We start from the raw sequence: 24,234 nt of genomic DNA on the forward strand, positions 1-24,234 counted from the left end.
AAGCTGCTCCCTGCCCTTTCTCTTGATTAGAAGATATAGCTTGCCAACATGGAGGATCCATGAACTTTGTCTTCTATCTCAAGTTAACTATGCCATCACATGATTGCTTTTCAGCTCAGAGGGTTAGTTAGTTAGTTAAGGGTAATACACTAACACAAGCTACAATTCTTTATTTTACAGCATAAATTCCTAGAGTGCAAAGTTTATCACTTATCTCATACTGCAGTTTAATGGGTATCTCGTGATTTATCAAAGAAATTAAGGATGTAGAAAAAAAACCTACAAGATACAGAGAATGGCCTCATTTTTCATAGATACTCAACTGTAGTCTAGATATCTGTTTGCTTTTGTCATGTGTAAACACATTTTCTGCATGCAAGTGTGTTTTTGTAGATAGGCAGTGCTAGTTGCTAGTGTTCATTGTTCAAAAGGTTTTTCAGAATCCCTGTATTTGGAAATCTACTTGCAACAATAAAAACTGCCTTCTTATAACAGCCACACGTTGCCCCCACCATACTTTTCAACAGCTCAGCTCAGCTGTGGCAGTACTACATAAAGATCCTTTCCAAGAAGAAAGCCAACCCTCCCAGCTCTCCCTGATCCTGGCCGTTCCAAGAAGAAAGAAGCAAGAGCTGGACACCTATGTCAGCATAAGCTACAGATGTTCTCAGACTTCTGGTCTCCCCTGTGGGCAGCAGCTGCAAGAGGGCACTTCCTGAGCAGTCCCACTCTTGCTCTGCCACTGGGATGATTTACATACAGAGAGCACACCGATCTCTCCAGGATAATGTTTGCACATGGGGAACACACAACACTAATGCCCACCTCTGTCACCTCTAACCATGTTAAAATGCTTGGTGAGGTATTCATGTCTCTAGTAGTATTTCCAAGAGTACCTGACATCTTTCCAGCTTCTTGCCAGCAACAGTAAACATTCCTAGGATTCACATTCCTCAAAAGTATTAACAGCTTTTTTTTCCACCATTACGGACTTTGAAGATGCTTCACATGCTCACCAGCTCCCCACTCAGCCTTACCATGGATCTATCCCAAATGCCTACACCAACTTTCACTTGCTTCATTCACAGCAACTAACCAGGCAATAGCCTTGTGAAGGCAATTCTATAAAGCTCCATGAAACAATTTACATAAAGTATTATCCAGAGCAGAACAAAATGTAGCAATATACGCATACATGAGGAAATGAATGTGAAAGAGCAGGAGAAGCAACAGAGAAAAGCAACTCTGTTTCATCTGACTACTCCCTAGACAGGCCCTCTTTCTTTCATGCTTGCAAAAAAAGAAGTTAGCTACAAATTAACAGTGCAGCTTGCCCTCCTCAAACCATGCTGCACAGCTGGACCAGCAGAGGCAGCAATGGTTGGACAGGACAGAACTCCCGCTCACGTCTCTAGCTCAGTGTGGGTCCACACTGCCAAGTCAACTCACTCCCTCTTCCGTGCACAGGCTTTGATCATCCATGCTAACTAGGAGCTGGCTCTTCTTAAACAGGAACCCAGAGGTGAACAAGTCTTGTACATCCCACAGACAGCTGGGACCAACCTCAACCAGGTACCAGCAATTTACAGTTTTGAGTGGATCACAAAGACAAGGGAGATGAAGCAAGTGGAATCCTGGGGATGCTGATCTACACATATGGACCTTCCAAAACATGAAAAGCAAGTTTTAAAACACAAGTCAAGAATTTAAGAGCTTTTCATCATTTGGAGATGACAAAAACCCCAAATCCTAATATCTTATGAAGATTCTTAAAAGGTCTGTATAGAAGTATTATGCTGTTACCAAATTTACATCAGATAATTCTTTCCTGAAGGGGAAAAACACATTATTAAGGCAGACGTTAAAGTTACTTTTGTTGCAAAATAGTACTTGAGAAACCACAAAGATTTTTATCCTTAATTAGAATTTATGCAATTTAAAATGCAAGTTCTGAGATCTCTTTTGCCAGCCAAAACTTAGAACTCACACCCAAAAAAGTTAGAAATAACCATGAAGTCAGTACAAAGCAAGAGCAGTCAATACAGACGCTTTTTTTCTCTTACGCTTTGTGTGAGCCATGATACCAATTTCCATTCTACGGACACCTAGGTGTTTTTGAAGTCATGCGCAGCTTATTTCCTCTTGACTGCTGTTATGCAAAGACATAATTATTAAATATTTATATGACGTTACATTATAAGTCAATGCATTGACAAATTGAAAATATAAACGTGAGCAAATTCTAAACCTAAGAGCTCACAGTTGTTACAGATTATCCTGGAAAAATGGAAAATATTGGTAACACACCAAGCAACTCTAGATTTAAAAAAAACCTCTTTAAATACAGCACTCTTTTTGTGAAGTCCTGGGATATCAATATATAACTAAAAACTCTATCTCCATGTTTAGAAAGGAGCCATATGTTCACTTTGCAAATGTCTGTGGCTGTTTCAAGACATACAGCTCTGCATCAGAGATTCTTAGCACACAGCAGGTGAAACTGAACTTGTGAACAATCATCAGTTATTTCAGTGCAAAGTCTGGCACGTCAGCATGAATGACTTGGCAGACTTAAGCTAAGCCACCTAACCTTGCTCTGGGAAAGATACTTCTCCCTTCTTGCTGTCTATGAGCAACTACACTGGCTAAAGTCCCATGTCTTTGACACCGCCCTCTCTAAACACCAGTTCACAGGTACAGGTCTTCATCTCTTGCAATTAAAACTCCATGTCCACAGGTTTAGTTTGTTTTACTGAAGGTCTACAACATCCAAGAGAGAATTACGTGTCTAAAAGCACAATCTGTGTTAGAGAATTGATTTTTTTCTTTGCTTCCTAGTTACTCTTTAACAAAACAGTAAAAATAAGTAATAGTGAGTGCTACATACATATTTTCTCTCTTTTCTATATTGCACCATCCTTCAAATAATATGCTTTGCAGGAGGCTAAATAAATTTTGCTTCAGTTTTTCTCCATCAGACAGTCAGGAAGTCTACAAATAATCCACTAAGGCAGTAAGCTGAAAAACAGTTCTAATTAGTTACTCACTAGTGATTGTTTATTGATAGGTATTCTATTTTTCATAAAAGTTTAAAATAACAAACAAAGGAAATGAACAAGCCACAGTACTGCAGAAATTGCAAACTGTGACACCAGCAGCCTATCTAGTCTGCTAAGGACCAACTCTTCAGAGAACAGAAATATTTTAAGCTTTTAACATGACGCACCCATTTATATACTTTAGAATCTTGAGGTTAAACCCTAGATTTTTAGACTAGTGCAAAAAAAAAGCACATTAGAATATCTTTTGATGACATATAGCACAGATAACAGCTCAACTCAAAAGGTTTCCCCCATCAGCAGATCTCACAAGATCAGGAACCTCCTCAGTATGAAAAGGACAGAGTAACCGTATCTGATCCAGACTGCTAACCAATTTAATGTCTCTTTGTTCTCGTCCTGGTTTTGATCATTAAATACAAATACTATTCTTACTTTAATTCATGGAAGCCTTCTCTTGTTTCTATTTCAGTTCTGAAATCTGGTATCTATGGTTAGACACAACACTGTAGTTAAGGCTGGTTTAATCTGTGTAAGGTCTCCTTTCCATTCTCCCACTAATTAACAGATTCTCAATTTAATTCACATTTTTCATCTCCAGCTGGTAAGATTTCTTCAGAGAGCATTTGCAGTGTGAGCTGAAAGCACTATCAGTATTCAGCAAAATGAGCTAAAGGTTTCAAGATTTTAAAATGCAGAGCACAAAATGCTTTCTACTAACATTTTAGAAACTTCAGTAGCAAAGCATTGGTGTGATTTAAAGAAAATTAACTTTTCTGCTGCTAGTCCATCCTCAAACATGCTGTGCTGCTGTGTTCCATTAACGCCACTGAAATCAATGCAGTGTTAGGAGAATTCAAGTAGTAGTCAAGTGGTTCATCAAAATGCAGCCCAGGGGACCACTAACAGCCCCCTTCAGCATTACTAACACAGCCTGGCACTGCAGTGGAAAATATTCACGTGTGGTCTTCTGCACAGTCATCACACCGTGCTGCAACAGCAAGGCTTGAAAGCACACAGTTCTCCCCAGCTCCACACTACTGCCTTTGTGGGAAGCAAACGGACAGCAAAACGGGAAAAAATGCTTGGTACATACACAGTGTGGGAAAAGAATACAATGGATGAAGCACAATAAATATGAGTCAAAGCAAAGCGTTACCCTGAGAAAGCTGTAATCTTGGCTATCAGAACCAGTGCAGCACACATCCGGTACACACTGATGTTCTGTGGGGACAGCTGGTTTGTATTTTCAGATCATAGAACGGTTTGGGTTGGAAGGGACCTTCAAAGGTCATCTAGTCCAACCCCCCTGCAAGGAGAAGGGACATCTTCAACTTGATCAGGTTGCTCAGAGCCCCATCCAAAATGGCCTTGAATGCTTCCAGGGATGGGGCATCCACCAGTGTACATACTATGTTAACTGAAGAAAAGCCTACCGTAGTCCTCCTAAGCCAGGAGGACAGCTTTGAAAATTCAGAATAATGTGCAGTATCTTAAGCTTTTTTAAATCTAGCTTGTCTGCAAGTACATGCGGAACTATGGGGCAAATCTATGGTTGCAGACTATCAAAACTAATGAGGCTCTTACATATGTAACAAAGTTCATCAGAAATGGAGCCATGGAAACAAATCAACTGATCATGACCCAAGTCTTCCTCCCCACCTAACAGGCTTCAGTGTGTCAGCCCCAAGTCTTTCGGAAGGAGGACATGGAAATACCATGACAAAGGTCCTTCTCACCATAGTAACATCAGAAAAGAGCCTGTCTGCAGCACTGCCAAAGCTGCCTTGTCAGCCTGCCTCGCTACATATTCACGAAGGATGCCAGATACCTGACAGGCATCCAAGCCATCATGTCTTACATGACAAGTAAATACTGGAGTCTGCATCCTAATGTGTGACTTTAAAGATGTTAACACTAAAGTTGTTAAAAGAGAACTCAACAGCCAATTGTCGTAGTTCAGAACAAGTTAATGCATAAGGGGGAAAAGCTACAGAAACTTTCAACAGATACACCAAAAATATTCTCCCTCACTGAGCAGCACTACATACAGCAACCTGATACTCAACTGTTCTTCGTCTTAAAAAGGGTTCTTCAAGCACCAGCTATGCACAAGGCTGGATGTGGAGGAGGATTTGATGTGAACCTTCACTTGCTCATTTTTATGGGATCAAAGACATGCAATTAAAATCTTCCGAAGTGACACTTTTCAAGGCAAAAGAACATTTTGTAAACAACCAGTCTGGCATAGTTTTCAGTGCAGTTATGCTACCTGAGGTGTTGGATGGTTACACTTAGGAAAAATTTAGTGTTTCACTGAACAAGCACAGTAGAGTGATGACAATGCCTCAGAGCACCTTGGTCCTTGCTTTAAATCAACATTCTAATGTAAAAAAAATGTTTCGCAATATGCATATTCAGAATTAATACCACTATTATTTAGTAGTGTTTTAAAGCCTGAGGAACTGAAACAGTTTCCTTTAGTTTGCTTAAATCAAATTTTTCCCATAGCTGCCAGAAGAACACAGGAAGAGTTCACAAAAAAAAAAAAAACACCAAACCCCAAAACAAATCCCAAACCAAACCCAACCCACAACACAAACCCCACACCCCCTGCTTACCAAAAATCACATGAAGAAAACAGAGGACTGATTCTTTGATCATGTTTGCGCAAGCAGATTGCCCTATCTGATGAAATACGCTTAGTGTAATACTGCCCCACAAAAATCAAGGATTTCTTTCATAGTGATCTTAGAAAAGCACAGCTGTTAAAAGCCAAGTTGCCTAAACCAAACTGATCTTGTGCCTGTCACATGGAACCAAGGATTCAGCTACAAGAAGGAGCTATGTAGACACGTACCAGTTTCATATTTCCCAATTTCCGTTTAATCATCTCCAAACCAGCAACTTAAGATTTACCTAGGGTGTTCTTTGTGGCAGTGGCTGAAAGCTTCCTGTTCTAAAGGCTGATGAAAACTCTTATCTGCTAGACACCCAAGGTTTAGATTAGTAATTTCTTGTATGGGAACATATTACTTCCCACAAAGGCAGGAAGGATGGCTACCAAATATCTTAAAAGCTTTTCAAATGCAACTTGGATAAAGACAGAGGGGAGGGAGAGAGAGAGAGAGAGAGAAGAAAAAAGGACTTCATTGCTTCTGAAACGAAGAAAATGAATCAAATAAAACTTTGAGTTCACCTGCTTCAGAGACAGCTGAGTTACAGTCCTTGCTAAATCCTCAACATTTCCTCCTACACACTGTTATCACCTTCTTATTATGAACGAGCATAATCCAGATGGATTTTCTTCGGATCCTTTTATCTGCCAAAAACTCTCCACACCACCACAGAGCTGTATTCTCCGTTGCAGATTTCACCACTGCCACCTCAGTTCTACACCACACTTGACAGCCAGAGGCAAAACAATTTAAAAAAAAAAAAAAAAAAAAAAGCTACTTTTCTCCATGTCTCGCCAAATAAGGATCATAAATGTTGAAGAGACCTTTGTAAAGCAATGAATTTCCAAACAGCCCCAACATTTTAAGCACTGAGTCATATTCTTAAGATCTCCGCACATCTCTCCAAAGTGCAACTATAAATCTTTGTCAAATAACATCTTTTACTTACGCTAGGTAATCTCCAAATACCAGCATATCTCACATTTTAGTATGGTAATGAAGAGGACTCTACTGAAAAAGTCAATTATTACTTGGTATAATAAAGTAATAATTACTTGATTATTACATAAATAATATATGTAATCACATAAATTGCTTGTTCAGGCTGCAGCGGTCAAAGTACACGCTAAAAATTGATCAAAATTGTTTTTAGGAAGCCACAAACATTTCTATTTGGCTGTTACAAGGCATAAATAGCCACGATGGCTACTGTTTGGCCAGAGATCATTCAACTTCTGGCTGTATTAATAAACATAAAATAGAGATAAATGTTTTTTCCAAACTGTTAACCAGTTTGATTATTTACCATGCCAGTGCTTCAATTTTCCTTTGCTGACAGGCTCTTTCAGAGAGGGTACTGCTGATTCCTTCATGAAGTAATTAATAATGGATTATTTTAGAATAATACTCCAGGTCATAACACCTCCCGGTCCAATGCTTACCTGCACCTCCCCAGACTTCGCAGCTCACTTTACCCAACACCTTCCACAGTCAGGAAGGTGTTTTTTTTATTTTTGTTTTGTTTTTTTTTTTTGTTTGTTTGTTTCTTTTTAAAATAAATCTTTGATAGCCAGGTACTTCTGTAATGTTTTTCCTTTTCCTCAGGAAACTGTTCTACCTCATCCTTCTGCTACTGTTGCTATCATTTTTTTTTCATGAGTAAAACCTACAGAATTTGCTGATAAAAGATTTAGAAGACTTTTGGTAGCCCCTTCAAGTGACATCCTGACTACAAACAGTGGTTACAGTTGTTTTAAAAGGACGTAAAAACTCATTATTATTAGGTCTTTTCTCATCCACACGGTTCAGAGGAAACTTTTCATCTGCTTTTACACCTGTAAGGCTGCAAAGGCTGTGTATTCCTTTATCAGCATGGTCATCAAGTTACAGGCAACCGCTGCCCACGAAGCACAGAGCAGATCTGTTCCCCAAGGGAACATGAACTACTCAAATTTATTTGCCCAGGCAGCTGCAGTGACCACTCTCATAGTCAGGATACCTATGTCCCCAAAAGGATATTACAAATATAAAAAAATTACATAGAAGATATTTTGTTGTTCATTAGAAAGCAGGATGATAGATTCTGTGTTGCAATATCAAGGGACTGTGATAACTGAAGGTGGTTTTAGCTCAAATGTAGTGCATTAGAAAAAGTAACCTTGCAAGTTTATTGATTCTAAGAAAGAACTTTCCTGGACCAACAAACATTTTGCCATCAAGATGTACTGGGCAAAAATTAAATACTCTCTGACCTCGGTTCATTGAGAAATGTCAGCATTTGAAACAAATTGATTTTCCAATCACTTTGCAACTGACAACCATTTCTCAACATACATGCTCTCACTGTTACCTAGGTTACTTACATAGTCACATCCAAACTGATGTCTGAGCTAAGCTAAAAACAATGTATATGTGAACTCAAGAAAACATCCATACATTCTAATACTGTAACTATCCCTTTTTATACAATTATTCTAGTTGTCTATACAGAAAAGGTGGACAGGAGTAGAATTATTTTTTCTTTAAATTCATATCTGGTCCAGCTTTCAGTGTCCTTTATCTCAAAGAAAATACTTTTTCAATCCATAAATATGAGGCATTGTCACATACCAGCTGCATTTATTAAAGTCAGACGAAACCATAACCTGGACTGATTTCAATAACTTGACCCTGGAACTAAATCAGGATTTTTGCATTATAATGATCCACCTGTAGCAGATGGATACTGTTCTTAGGACTGCTTTCTGAATACAGCAATGTACCTAATAAAAGAAAAATCCACTTGCAGAGAAGCTTTGGAAGGAGAAATCTCTGTTCTTCCTACTTTGCAGATAAATGAATACTGTTTTTTTTCCATTAAAGTATTACTAATACTTAAAATACACAGTGACGCAAGCCCACAGCACATTCAGATTGACAAGTCTAGTCTGCCATGATAGTCAGCTTTAAATTATAGGAAAAATATTGTGTTTTCCTCTTGAGCTTGTGTCCAGTCACCACCAGCAATGAGGACAAATATTTACAGTATAATCACCTTCCTGTCATTCCATTATGTCTTATTTTATCACTCGTATCTACTCAAGTAGTATATAACACATAGTAAACTTTATACAAGGTCAGTGAGGACAAAATGAGAATTTCAGGATGATTAGTGATTCCACTATTTACTACCAAGGTTTACAAGCAGTGTCAATAGACACTGTTTGTTGCTGTTTAATATAGTTGCTTCAGATATTTTTAACTTAATGTTCGAAGACTAAAAGGTAAAAAACTGAAGCTCTAATAAGACAAATAATGTTCTTTGCCACAGAGCAAGCCTCAGGCAGCAAAAAGCTATGTAAACACTGCAAACTGAAAACTCCTACCAAGCTCCTTAAACATTGCTCATGAATACTAAAATTGTGAATCTAGCAAACTCCAAGAATAACAAACCAAATTTAGTTCATGCTAAGAACTGATAAGATATGTTTCCTTGCCAGATAAGAACAATGACCCTCTGCCTACAAATGGATAAGCAACAATGCGAGTATGCCTCTTCCAATTATCTGCAAATCTCTTGAAATAACAGCATCAAGTCTCTCTTTTCTCCAACTACAAAAAGAAAATACACAGGAAGGGCTGTCATTTTATATATAGCCCAGGAACTATAACAATACTGTACCACCTCACTTTCCATCAAAGTGGAAGATCTTCCAACAAAGACTGGAATTGTATTCCTTGCGGTAGAAACACGGCTCACCCCATCAGCAGTCTGCAGGTGCTATACCTCTTCAGTTCCTTGTTTCTAGTCTGCCTTCAGTCTAACCAAGACAAGAGACCCAGCGGGAAAAAAGGGGTACCACAAGGCAAGCAGCAATAAGCCACACATGCAAAGGGCTGTCGTAAATGCCTATGAGCATATTTTACTATGGGGCCAGAGAGACACAAAGGTCCGTCTCACGAAAAGTTAGTATGCCTGTAACATCCTCCTACAGACAAATGCAGTTAAGAGAGAGCAGCTGAGGCAGCAGCTCCACTGGCATACTATCATCAGGTAATCACTTGTACATCTGCTCTCCCAGACATCCTCTCAGTGGCATTACCCTACCAAGGTAGCATCTGCTTCTCTGTTTTGGCAAATTTAAAAGGGTAACGCCCTCTGAACAAAAGCATTTCTTTTTAAAGAAAATCCAAGCACAGGCAAGACTTAGGAACACAGCTATCAGCCTGTTTACCAAGTTGCCCTAACACTTTTGCTCTGCTCCCTTTTTGGGACTGCAAAGATAGCTAGCAGGGCAGACTCAGACCTCCCTACAGGTCAGGCCAGCCAGTACCTGTTTATAGACTTGGTGGCAGAGCAAAATGCAGGGCAACAGATGAGGCAGTATAAACAACAAGATTTATCCAGGGTACCAACCGCACTCACAGCTGGGAACATTAAAGGAACCGAGATGTGCCAGTGAAGATGCCAGCAAGGCACTCTACCGCCACAGGATGTCTCAAATGCTTTGCAAAGTTGTAAGGGTAGCAAACAGTCCATTCACTGAAGACAAAATTAATGACTTTAAATGACGTTTTAAAACATATATTTATTTAAGCTGAAGGTACCAAGTAGGTCATCTCTGTGTGTCAAATCATAGGAGCTATTAAGCAAAGTAGAGAAGGACATTTTTAAGTCATAACCAGTAACAAATAAAATAAATGTTTTCTTCCAGTTAACAACCAATAAAGTGCATACAGTAGAAATGCAGCGCAGATTAATACCCAACTAACTAGGCTTAGAGAGAAAACGTCTGCCCACTTCAATCTTCCTAAAGCGCAACCATTTAAACTATGAAACGTCTACTACGAACAAGGAAGACTATATCCCTTTGGCAGAGAATCTGATTTTCTTCAATGTGTTCACGTTACTACAGAAAAAAGTCTTGTGAAAGAGCTTGTGAAAGACCTGAGCTTGTGAAAGACCACTGGACTTAAAACTGACATTGATATAGGCTAGATTTTGAATTTTGTTTTCCAAGACATTCCAAATATCTAACATGGAAAAATTATGTTATGGCCAAGAGAGAAAAATACAGATTAAACACCTCATGAATATTTTAAAAGAACTGCCATACCCACCTGCTACATTAAGCTTTTCGACTGCTCCTAAGCTGGGAGCAGGAGTGGTAGTATTGTTGGTAGAGTTTGCTCCTGTTCCATTAAGTACAAGATTTTCCACCTTGGACTCGAGCTTCCCAATGCGCTGCAAGATATTATCCAACAAGACAGCAAGTGTCTTCTTCAAATCTACAAATGAAAATGAAAAGTTAAATTGCTAATAATGCAACGCATGCTGTCGGACAGAATAAAAAAAATAGATACAAGAACAAGACTGGAATATACACAGACACTTTCTCAGGGCAAATTTTTGTCATTAGCAATTCTAAGCACTAACATTCCCTTCTTTGTTCAGCTTCAGATATAAGTTTCCCTGGGCGTGGAACTTGTCTTCTTGTGTATTTCATAAAGCACATGGCAGCTCATATAGGGATCCTATACGTACGGTGAAGTGTGCACCTTTATGCGTACACACAGAGGAACAAAAAGTGTATGCTTTGTAACAGCTCAAGTAACAAGAAGTCGCTTAAATAATAATGAATCTAAACCTGAATCCATACTCAAGCACTATCAGAGGAAAAGTCTGCTAGATGCTCAGCCACCCAGAAACAAACATCCCCTTCCCAAAAGGGTCAGCTTTGAGCCAGTACAAAAACCTTGTCCTGTATTTCCTCCACCACAACCAGATTCTGCACTGGAGAAAAAACGTTAAGTCCAATCTTTCTGCTGAATACACAGAACAGCATAAATCACCTGTTTCTTTTCCTCAGTCTGTTGGTGATTGCCTCTATCTATCTATTTGGTCTGACACAGCACTTCCTTCGTGTGGAAAGCAACAAAGAGTGGCAGGAGTTTGCATATCAAATGACAACCCAGAAAGAGTTCTCTGATATTTTTACTTTCCCTTTTCTTTTGTGCAGATTTCTTGAAGGAACACAGACAGTTGGGCAAGCTAAAAGAACTATGGGCAAGAGGGGAAAAATAGATTGTTATCAGACTAAACTGTATAATTACAGTGGCAACAAGCCAAAAAAAGATGAAAGAAAGTATTGTTCTTTGTTCATTTACCTTTGTCTCAGGAATTTGGTACAATAAATTCACATTACTTTCCCATGTAATTACATAAAATAATTACATATGCATATGTATAACACATTTTCTGCTTTCCACAACTTTAGAATCAAATAACTTTCTGATCTGTAATAGAAAACTGCTCCAAACATCTGAAGAGACTCCTCTGCCCCAATATCAGTTGTATATTTGCCATGCTTATTTTGTTCTCCCTTTATTTTTTTTTCCCCATGACTAGCTGAATTCTTGTGCAAATGAGAGAGTAAATAAGAGTAGGCTATTACTTTTAGAAAGCTTATGATTCTTTTTTCCCCAAATAAAAGCAGAGTTATATTTACTCCACAAAGCCATAAAGTAGATCTTTTTCTTTATAACTGTGTGTTTTCCTTTGCCCTTTAAAAGTTCAGAAGATGAAATCTTAAGCACTAATGATCTCAACGATCTTAAAAAGGGTCCAGAAATCACTTAATGGTATAGTATGCAGAAAAAAAGGAGAGTGGGGTAGGGATTTAACATGAGCAAAACCACAGTACAGAAGGAAGAAAAAAGCTAGGGAAAAAAAAGTAGTTAAAAAAAATTCAGGAAACAATGAGGAAGAAACATAGCACACATAAGGGCATGCACAGAGCATAAAGAGAAAAATTACTATACATTGTAATTTTTTAATACTGATACCAAAACACTGATAGGAGAGACTGCTTACCAGAACAAAAACACAACTGGAGGCTAGTTTGAGAAGGGGAGGGCAGAAGTACAGATTCATAATCATTTTGGTAAAACAGCTGTTTACTGCTATAAAAATCTAATACTCGCTGTGTATATTAGGACTACAACTTTTAAAAGGAAAGTGTTTGATCCACCTACCTGACAGGTAATATATGGTAGAAAGAAAAAGTGAGAAAGCAGACAAGCTGTGCAATCACAAATAAGAAATGACTGAAAACCTTTTGGGTGGGTAAAAGCAGCCAAATCAAGCAAACTTAAAATGTATTCTTGAACATGGAAATGACGACTGTGCTCGCTAATAGCAATCAGAGGATAAGATTAAAAGAAATAAAAAGGCTAAATAGCACAGACATTCATTTTCATAGAATAGCAAACCAACTTCTACCCATTATCATTAACATTATTCATTAATGTGTTTATTCCTGAACAGCTAACCTGATCATTTACTATCAACAAATCATTTGGTATGCCAAACAGGACAAACTAACTTACTCATTAAGTAATTATTATCTTATTCATTTTCATAAATATTATTTATATGGCGTTATTCACTCGCCATAGCACCTTTCCCTCTAATATTTCAAATAAATATATTGCCACTATTTTCCATTTTTCCCAAACTCCTTAATTGAAAACACCTGCCCAAACCCATCTTTAAACTTAAAATTCCTCTTTAGCCACAGAACTTAGCTACACAAAACTTAGCTTTACCTTCACAGAAGTGTTACAAAGTTATATCACGCACTTTCAAACACAGTTTAACTTCTCTTGGGGACCCTGACCACTGTTTGGCAGCAACTCAACTCATTCCTCAGCGGGATCTGGAGCAGGAAATGAATGCCACGGGCAACAAGCTGCATTGGGACCTTAGCTTAAAGGTAGCCTGTACCCGCAGACCTAGCTAGGGCACAGATTAACGCAGTTACCTGTCATTTTCTGGAGAAATACTGGGTTTTTTGGGGTTTTTTTTCCTTCTTCAATTCACCTACAATCAAGCACCCTTACAAGATGATGGGATACTGATGATGGCTATACAGCAGACAGGGTTTTGTTTTAAGCTTATGCACACAATTCTCTAGGGACCTCTACATGCTTTGAGATCTTCAATCTAAATATTGATCTAGTTCCACTCTATTAACTTGTGTTGCTCTGTAAGATTACCATACCAGTATAGTTCAACATGCAGTTGCAAATCAGCAGAAGGTAGAGAATAAGGATGGCTTGTTATTTAAGCAACATAATTGTTAGCTATGTTTGGGATGACAGTCTCAGGCTCACAGGCAAGCAGCTTCACATAAAGCCAAAAATTCATTTTTAGAGGAAAAAAAACAGTAACAGAAACAAGACATGGAGAGAACCTCCCAGCAGGGTATTTTCATTACATGCACCAAGAAGTAAAGAGTATTAAGAGAAAATTAGAGAAAACAGTGCAGCTATAATCTGCTGCATTCAAGTCTTTATTCTTTGTCTAAGCCAAAAAAAGATATTTATCCAATTTCTTCAGAGCTGAATATTAAGACAACTATAAAAGGAAACAAATCTAGACGACTAAATACCTATTAACTTTCCAAATAGCCTGAAAGTGCACAGATAAGCAGGAAAGAAAGTGAGTTTAAAAAAATGCTGAAGAGGTAGGGTGTATGATGTGATCTTTTAAGACTAAAAATGGACTACGCCCAACCTGAAAATGGATTATGTCTTTATTTTCATGATATTTTCTGGTAATATGCTTCATTATTTTCTGTATATTTCCTCTCACATACGCATGCGAACTTAACTCTCATGTTGTACAAAATGGGAGAAAGTATTAAAACTTACTGCCAAAGCAATGAAATGCATAAGAAGAGTTCTTGACCCTGAGGCAAATATATTTAAGCTTAATTTAAGCTTACACATAAATTTAAACATTAAGTGAATTGACTGAACAAAGAAGTGAAATGGAAAGAAGAAATAAACGTAGCAGGTCTCCACTTTATCAGTAAGGTAAGTTCTCCTTCCACAAGGAATTTCTTAGAGCACTGGCACGCAAACTGGAAAACCTCGCAAGTTTCTCAAAAACAACAAAAGTTTGGGGTGTTGTTTTTTTTTTTTTTTTGTTTTTTTTTTTTTTTTTTTTTTTGGTTAATGAAGTTCTAACAAATAATCTGAGGTATACCAGATATAGTTACTAGACAGACACAGCAAAAATTAGCAGATAACTTCATTTCCAAGTGACTGGAAATGTAAAATTTATCCCATTTCGTACTTACAAGTGAAGACTGTTCTCTCCATCTCTGCAGAAAATCCACAGTGCAAAGTACTGCCTATTGAGCAGCATTATGAAAGAAAATATCTGCACAACTTACAAAAATCCTTAGTAAGATCATCACGTAAACTAGAGCACACACTTACCATATGCTGTCACTGTCCCAACGTAAGGGCCATCGACCACATTTTTATTTTCTTCAGCTAATGCTTTGATGTATCTTTTGCTGAGATCCAAAATTTGCTCACGCAGAACTGAACTGCTTTCATGTTGTGTTTGCTGCTGAATAGTAAAATGCAGAAGCATCATGCCCCAAATGAAACCAAAAGTCACCAGAAAAAAGCCAAGTTTCTGAGAGGACAGCTTCCATGGAGAGAATGCCATGATTCTCAACAGCTTCACAGTTACTACAAAGGTTCCTAAAGCATGAAGCCAAACAGCAAGTCCATGGTCCAGGTATATAAATATCACAGAGCAGGATTCAGTCTTACTCCAACTCCTTAGTCAAAATATATCCATATTTCAGTTCCATCCTGTAGCAAGGGGAAAGAAAAGAGGCATAGTTATCAAAACGCACTGGAAGTTTCTACCAGCTATACTATGTCTTCACTCTAACTGGTACAAAACAGGAGTAGACAATCTGCTTTCTTTGTAAATGTTTAATTTGCATGTATCAACATTGTACTGTACTAGCCAGAGCACAAAGAAGGTGAGAAAAGCACTAGAAAGAGAACAAAGAGGGAGCAATGTGCTTGAGCAGGTGTAGAACACCTCTCCGTATTTGGATCAAATTTAATCCTTGAAGCAGTTTCTAAGCTGAATTTCACGGTAAAGTTGTTCTAAATATTTTTGTGTGTGTTTGTGTACGCAGAACTTTGCTATGTTGCCAGTGCAGCAATTTAAGACAATTCTCAACATAATTCAGTTCTCGGAAAACCTGGCAGTGACACTGCTCAGAGTTCCTGGCAAGAGCTACGGCATATGGCTAGATAGGTGATCAGGAAATCGGACTCCCTCAGGGGCAAAGAGGAGGAAAGAAATCTACATTATTTAAGCCAACACACTCTCCTGGCTTACACTGCAAGCAGTCAGAAGGCGGGAATCATCTCCTCTTGCTCCTGTGCGGCCTCTGCCATGCATCACTACTCCTTTGCAACTAAATTCAAAACACAATTCTGAATGCTACAACACGTCTTTTGTTTATAAAATTAATATTCTCAGAGCTTTTCACACACTAGGGAAAAATAATTGTAGTAATGGCCTTCAAGACACAGTAGGACCATCTTCTCATGGTAAAATCAAAGACAAAACCTGGCATAAACAATCCAAAGGCAAGAAAAGCTCTCTGATGAGGGCTAGAGGCAGGGTCCTTAGCATAAAACCCAAGGAGAAGAAAGGTAATTAGAATGTAATTAAGTGTAACCTATCATGTTAAAACACAGATTTGGTAAAATGTTATCCTTTTAACTTCCTAATGCTCCCAGACAGGATTAGAGAACACAACGTTCCCTTCCATTCTGCACTTGCACAGATAATGCAGATGTTACTCCATTTTAATAGGATCATTACACAGATGCCTCCTAGCAGTGCTCCTTGTTTGTTAAAATTCCCCTTAGATCTTCTGCTTTCATTTGAGCCAGCAGTTTTGCAGAGGCACAGAAATACCTTTGGACCACTCATCTTCAAACATGTCTTGTACCTGCATTTAGCGTTATCGATTGCTATCGATTGTAGAGTGAATGTGCATTACATAGTAAACTAAAAGCAGAGAAAGTCGCAAGTGTACCATGCATTTACCTTGCTAAAAGAACAATTTGTAGCTATCTTTTGCTTAAGAAGGAACAGTGCACAGAAAAATGAATTGCAAGTACAGTGAAAATGATTATAAAGCCCTCAAGTTGACTTTTTCCACACTTAAAACAAGGCAGTAAAGAAAATGAATGGTCTCAACTGAGGAAATGAAGGACTCTGTTTAATGCTGCTCTCCATAAACTTCAGTTAATTTTGCAAGAAATGGCTGAGGGGAGTTTCACTTTTTCAGTTTGTTTAACTATAGCCTTGGGACACTCTTGGGCTGACTAAAAAGTAGGGTATTGTTATTTCATTAAAAACTTAATGTTCTACTATTCTCTTACAATATCTGGTGTGATAAAATATAGAAAATTCCATAGTTTAAAATGACATCACAACTTTAAAATGAAATTGGAAAAATTCAAGATTAACTCCCCCAGTGAATTAATTTCAAGTAAGAACTGACAGCATCCTCTACAGTAACAAGATCTGTGGTTATAACAGTCAATATTTCTTCCCCAATTATCAGTTGTTTGTGAAGTGGAAAACACTGAATAAGAAAGTAAATCTGTCACCACCATGTTTTAACAGACAAGTGCTAATGATTTTTTATGACTAGTTGTTTAGGAAAAAACCCACAGAACAGAATTATCATTAAAAACAGTAATAAAAATTGCAAGTATTTCACAGTCTTTTCTTTTAAAAGTTCTAGAACAGACACAAGGATGATTACAGAAAGTAGTGTATGTCTAACTTATGAGAATCATCTACTTAAATACAGCTGTTGACTTTTCTACTCTGTTTATCAACAGAAAAAAAAAGCCTTACATTCACTCAAAAAATGTAAGAAGGTAGACAGCAAATATCAAAGTTTTGCCATAAGAAAGGATTAAAATTCATTGACAGATGGAAGAACGGTCCCCACTATTTCAAGTGCTAAAAGCAGATAAAGCCCAAAAACCAAACCCCAAACATCACAAACCAGCCCTATTTTTACTGCCATTTAAGCAATTCCAGTGGCTAGCAACTTGATGAATGCCCAACAACAGGTACTTAACTAATTAACTTTACAGCACTGCTGGTGCCATGGAGGTTTGTAAAGCACACAGGGGAAGAATCCCAGTGCTTCTCACCACTCCCACGGCCAGATGCACGCCCAGGCTGACTTTTGTATACGTTTAATCCTAGATTTGATAGATGTCAAGGACTGCAACACAACTATTCCACAGTTGATGATTATGACATACCTATAATGACTCATTATTTGATATCTGAGTGGACAGTAGTCAGAAAATATTAAGGGATTTTGTGGAATGCATTAAAACAGCTGCACAGAAACATCTCTGAGGTACTTCTGCTTTGACAGGAAATTAATAATTGAAGCGAGCAACAGTCAAACACATTTATCTACTTTAACCACTCATGGACTTTGATAGTGCCTGCTGACTAGTTATCTCTCTGTCCATACCAAGTAAGCCATTCCCAAACTTAAGGTGGTAGAGTATTTCCCTCATTCTCCCCTTGCCTTATACAGGTTCTCAAAGGAGCTGATCCTGCAAACTACTGAGGCCTTTTCCTAATCTAGTGTCCAAAATACACAATGGGAGTCCTATTTAAAGAGGACAGGGAAACACATATTTCTATGAGCCTCTCAAGCATGATGGGCTTTATTGTTTGGTTAGGTTTTTTTTCTTTTTTTTTTTTTTTTAAAGCTTTGGAAAGAGGTGTTCTTACTCTAAGATAACTCTTGAAATAATTCCAGCACCCCTCTAAAAACTGGATATGTCATAGTTGTGAAGTTGTTTGTGAAACCGTTAGGAAGATAATTCCTCCTGATTTACTGAGAGTAGCTAATGTACCAAAACTAAACACCAAGTGTGAAAAACAGGGTGAAACTGAAAAGATATACAGGGCAAGAAAACCCTTAATAAAGAAGAGCTTTCTTATGTTCTTTCTTAAAATCAACTCTAACCAGCCAAAATCTCACCACAACTGAACCAACACACTGGTTGGGTTTTTTGTTGTTGTTTGGTTGGGGTTTTTTTAGTTTTGTTTTTTTTTTTGTTGTTTTTTTTTTTTTGTTTTTTTTTTTTTTAAACAGACCAGTTACACCCTTTGTAATAAACATACCACAATTTAAGAAAGAACTGCCTCTACCCTTAACAAAAATGATTAGTGTATTTCTTTGGAAAAGGGCTAACCTTACACCCATTTACATAGGCATAAGAATTTCAATCCTCTAATAACTTTACGTATTTCAAATAGCTTCATTAAACTTACATTTTTTCCTGTTCTATATTCAATAAAATCCTGCTCAACAGCTGGTCAGTTCACTAGTTACAGAAGATAACATTACCATGCCTACACTATCACAACAAAAAAAACTCATCACGCTATTTAGAATCCTATCAGGAAAGTGTCCCGATGCTAAAGTGATCCATACATCAAGGATACAAACCACACATTTCTCAGCATTTTAAGCCTTTACTCTTATTTTTCATGTGCTTAATATAGAGTACAAACAGTTAATGTGAACAGATTTTGGTGACACATATCCACGTATTCCTCTTTACTTTTCAAAAAGGAGAATGAATCATCTACAAGAGATTAAGTAAAGTCTCTTTATAAGTATGTACATATACAAAACTTGATGCTCTCTGTCCAATCTGTACCTATACAAGAAATGGTACTTACTCAGGGTAAATTTGGAAGAGCATTAACCTCAGGACAGTCAGGATTTGATTGTGCATCAGTTAAATGCACTGTTCATCACTAGCTCCACAGTTATAGAACCTTAACTGCCTGTAGCCAACACAGAAGCTGTTGCACCAGTAAAAGTGGCAGCAGACTGAGCAGTATTGAATTATTAGCTTGTTATGAACTCAAACATAAGCAAACTTACACAGTACGACTAGTAAACAATGTATATGCATTTCTGTACCAAGTGGCTCAGCAAAAACAGCATTGCCACTGCTAGGAACAGGCCTCAGGCCTAACACCAACTGCGTTCCTATGCCAAATGCGCAAGGCCCAAATTCCGGCCTTTTATGCTGGTGAAACCGTTAGGAGAACTTGCTGCATGAGCTAGAGCTGGATACCAGGTACCTCCTGTTATGGTACAGAGCTTAAATACGAGACAAGAACAAAGGCCTTGAAAATATGGGCACAGGTTGAAAGCAGAGGCCCCAGAAATGTAAGCAACTCAGTGATGGTCAACTATTAGTCACTGTTGAAGTACAACCTTGAGATTTGGGGAAAAGAAAGCCCTGCTTTTCTTTCAATAGCAACAAAAGCGGAAAAGGAAGAATAAAACTGCTAAGCAACACAAGAAAAGGCACCTGTGAGGGCCTCAAACATCTCGCCATCAACTATAAGTGCTAAGTACATGGCACCAGCTCTGTGGTACTGTGTGCTCACAATTAATTTATAATGAGATTGTTACAGACTAATTGCTTTGAATATGCAGTGGTAATGACTAGGAATGAGTAAGAACGAGCCATTAGCAACATGTATTATTAATGAATTTCAAATCCAGTGAAGTTTTGTTACAAAGTTTAAAGCTGGTTTAAAACTGTTTTGTTTCATCAGGCTTCTAAACCTTCAGCCACAGCAGTCTCTTATCCGCTTCTTACATATATCCACACACAAATAATGTGTATTCAGCGGCAACATCATGCCACCACGCCTGACCCCACACAATTTGCTACTGTACCACAACCAGCTCAAAGAGATGCTCTTAAAAACCCACACCTCAGGATCCTAATGCAAATACTGATCTTTTTTCCAGATTGTTTTCTGAAGAGGGCAAGCTGCGCTTCTGTTTGCAATTGTTTGATTCTGTAGAACAACTTGTTACAGAGCAACAGAGGACAAACATCAAGATGTGAATTTCCTCTATTCTTATAAAGGGTGTGTTAACCTAAAAGCTAACTACAATTCAAGTGTCAATCCAGTGGGCTGCCAAGACACCAGATCTACAGCCAGAAAACACAGCGGTGAGTGAAAACATCTGCCATATTCCAGCACTTCTCTGCTAAGGGATGCCAGAAGTCATGCTTCATGCAGAAGCTGATGTAATGCATCTTAAAAGGGATAGGCGATCCTCTAAAACCTCCTTTCTAGGAGTAATGAAGCCAACTGGGACTGCTGGGTTTTAATAGTTTAAACCAGACATGCTTCAACATATACATAAACTAGAATTCCAGGCTGATGTTAACCACTGTCTCCTACTGCAGCTGCATTGCCTAAACAGATGTGCACTGTACTCCAACTGAATGCAAATTAATGGATTTCCTGGTACTGCAGTTCTTTATTCCTGCAGGAATATCTCAGCAGATGTCCCACCCCAGTTGGCCAATCTGTGTTCTGAAATAGTGCAATCCGTGCTGAAGGCACCTCGCTCCCTCCTGCAGTTTTACTTATTGCAAGACACTGTCTTTCTTCAGTCCTTCTGGAGGCTGAATCTACTTTTCCTTCCTTCAAAACACAGCATTAACAACAGGATAAACTACAGCTTACTACTTAATACAGTCAAGTGAAATCAAAGAACAGTCATGTGCTGTGTTGGTAGAAGATAAGAAAGGATAAACTAGATCAGGGAAGAAAACAAGCCTGATTTCTGATAAGATTACTTGCATTTCAACACGGTCTGCTCAGACCATATCAAGTATCTTCATACCATGTATGTTTTCATTTCAATACTGACACGGCAATTAAATAACCAATAAACTTAGGAAATGCATTCTATTAACATAAAACCATCCACACATCTAAACAAAAGTCGGGGCCCTCAATTGTTACACTGCGAGTTCAGAAACAGTTTAGCTGCCATTTATTCACTGATGATGCCAGACGCGCAAAGCCGGGAGCAGACAGTAGGACAGTCAAAGGCCGACTGCACACCTGCATAGGCTGAGAAGGGTGACTCCTGCCCTCCTACTCTGACTGGGTCACAGCAACAAAGGAAGAAACCTACAGCCTTGCTACCCTCTGAGAACTTACAGTAGCTGCTATTTTTTTTCTTCCAATAGATAAATTCAGCAATATAACATTTTAAAAGATTTCAGAAGAAACTAAATACCACATATTAACTCAAAACACCAACCCGGTGGTTACTCTGAAGAGAGGGAAAATATGATCAGATCTGAGTTAGTTATGAACTAAGTCTGGAAGACTCCACTGATTTCAACAACTAATCAGTAAAAAAAATAATTTATTTCAATAATTCAGGTCATAAAATTTATGGCATCTCAAAACATTTTTGTTAACCTTAAAATCAACTTTCATCATTCAGTTGTGATCAACCCTATAAAAGGCAAGATTCATGACAGCGTGTTCTGGAAGGCGCCGAAGCAGGCTAGCAAAGCCGAGAACAGTAACCCACATCTGCAGTTCCAAGGTCTAGGTGAGGCTTCCAACTGAAGGTGTACCCTACACAACTCATGGACAGTCTCCATTCGCAGCACCTCAGGAAGAAGAGCTCGCTGAAAAATCATGCAGCTATACCAGACTCATCTGGTAACAGGTTATGCACACTTTTGCTAACTGCACATTTTATAATTTAAGTTCCTTAGTACGTAAAATAAATGCATAAAACTATTTTCTTAGCTGAATTATGGAGTCTTAGTTTTGCTCTTCCTTCTGCTGCTCAACTTTATTTTGAGCAACACTTCTGCCAACCCATTCTTTTCTTCTTGCTGACAGATGTCACTACATCTTCTCTCTCACCACCCGTCTACAGTTGAAACGGCACCACGTACTGTGCCTGAAGCGGCAATTTGGGATGCAATCCCATGAAGTGAGAAAAGCAGAACAACGCTGGGTCACAACAGTAGAAGCAGGACAGATGGACTGAGGGAGAGTAAAAGTATAAATACTCCAGGTTTGGGGTTTTTTTTAGGTGTGGGGGGGCATGTTTGCTTTTCTGCATGTGTGTGTAGTAGAAATTGGCAGGAGGTGGTGGGATGAAAGTTGAAAGAGAGAAAAGCAGCCTTTGATAAGATGCCATAAAAAAAGTAAATTTTCATCTTGTCTAAGCAGCTTGCCTTCACTTTCAAAAATACATTTCTCCACTTAGAAATGGTTTGGGTGGCAACTCCACCACAAATTCCCTACACAGGTCTGTGGTTTCATAGAGCACTCCAAAATGTTTCCGGTTTTCTACCTAGTGCATCATTTTCTGTAGTTTAGTCCTACAGAAATTAAACCTTCAGATGTCCTTCCTTTTATGTTGTCTGCTTACCCTGACACTTGATGGAGGAAAGAGTAAAAAGGGATGAAGATTTACACAGAAGATAAAGGAAAAAAAGATTACAGAAAAAAATCATAAGGAAAAATCCTTATGGATTGAAATCCTTATGGTTCAAATACTGTTTATCAATTGAAAACACTCCAGGCAATGTATTTAAGGCCATAACCACGAACTAACCTGATATTCTTTTAATACAGTGCTTAGATCCCCAAAAATTGAGTGAATTTTAGGATTAGGAACAGGACTTCCCTGAACTTCAGAAAACCAGAAATATTCCTGATGTTGAACAAACAATAAGTTTACATTTTTACAACCATTTACAGGAAAAGTACAGGGTATATTAATAACCTTCATCTCGCTGCATTAAAACAAGGTGCCCAAAATATCATTTTCTCACTGAAAAAGAACATTTTCTATGTCAGCATGCTGATTAAGAGATTAGGAAATAGGCTGGTTTTTATTATTTTGCAACAAAGTAACTCACGGAGACTGAGAGCCCCACTCATCATCTACAACATCCCCTAAAGTCAGTGAAAAAAAGTAAACATGAGTCATGCTATCATGACTTCAAGAGTCCCCTGTAACTTAACAAACCAACTTTTAAGTTGCTTCATTAATTTCACTGAATTATAAAAACAGGAATCACAGCCAATAAGTTTTATCATATCTCTAGTGTGGATACTAGTATATAGTTTTTTCTCTTCCCCTCCTCCCACTTACACTCAGTCAAAGGCTAACATCCTCTTATGTTATTCTTCATTTTACATTTGACTTTGTCCTCTGAAAGGCATACATACAGCACCTGCTGAGAAGCACGGTCTCACACTTTCCAGATCACCTCGAAGTTCTCTAAAGTTATAAGCAAAACTTGGTTCTTACACAGCAACTCTTTGTGTGTGCAACTTGCCTTCGGGTAATTCACTCCCGTCTCTTTAGGACACAGGATAAATGTGGTGGCAAGAGTTAGAAGCATTGCTATGAACTTATTCAAAAAACTTTATGGATTTTTAATGAATAATAAAATTAACTTCAGCTTATCATCAAAGCAAACAAATTACTTAGCACTCCATGAAGAAATAAGTTTATTATATACAAATTGGACCCATTAGCTCATTTCTCGCATCAAGCAGATACTCCAGGCTCCAGTCTCACCCACTGCTATTAACCACAAATCAGACTGTTACATCACATCTTGCAGTCTGTCCAAGAGAAAAAACAAGTAACTCTCAACAGCAGCTCTGTCCAGCTCACAGAGTAAAGTCAAAAAGTCCTTTGTATTCAGCAAGAAAGCTCTCATCGATGTGGATGCCCAACTATCATCCCTTGTCAACTTGA

General features: G+C 38.2%; 1 protein-coding gene across 2 annotated transcripts in view; it reads right to left on the bottom strand.

The window, feature by feature from the left end:
- The window catches only part of MGAT5 (alpha-1,6-mannosylglycoprotein 6-beta-N-acetylglucosaminyltransferase), a 125,108-nt gene that overhangs the window by 60,696 nt on the left and 40,178 nt on the right, over positions 1-24,234 (bottom strand). For both annotated transcript variants that reach the window (XM_086751093.1, XM_086751092.1), the window contains exons 2-3: positions 15,005-15,391; positions 10,838-11,005 (exon numbers count right to left, since the gene is read on the bottom strand). In XM_086751093.1, coding sequence (XP_086607219.1) covers positions 10,838-11,005; positions 15,005-15,242 — 406 coding nt within the window. In that variant the 5' untranslated portion in view covers positions 15,243-15,391. The remainder of the gene's footprint in view (positions 1-10,837; positions 11,006-15,004; positions 15,392-24,234) is intronic.

The sequence above is a fragment of the Chlamydotis macqueenii genome, chromosome 6 (assembly GCF_036417535.1).
Source record: "Chlamydotis macqueenii isolate bChlMac1 chromosome 6, bChlMac1.mat, whole genome shotgun sequence".
NCBI lineage: Eukaryota > Metazoa > Chordata > Aves > Otidiformes > Otididae > Chlamydotis > Chlamydotis macqueenii.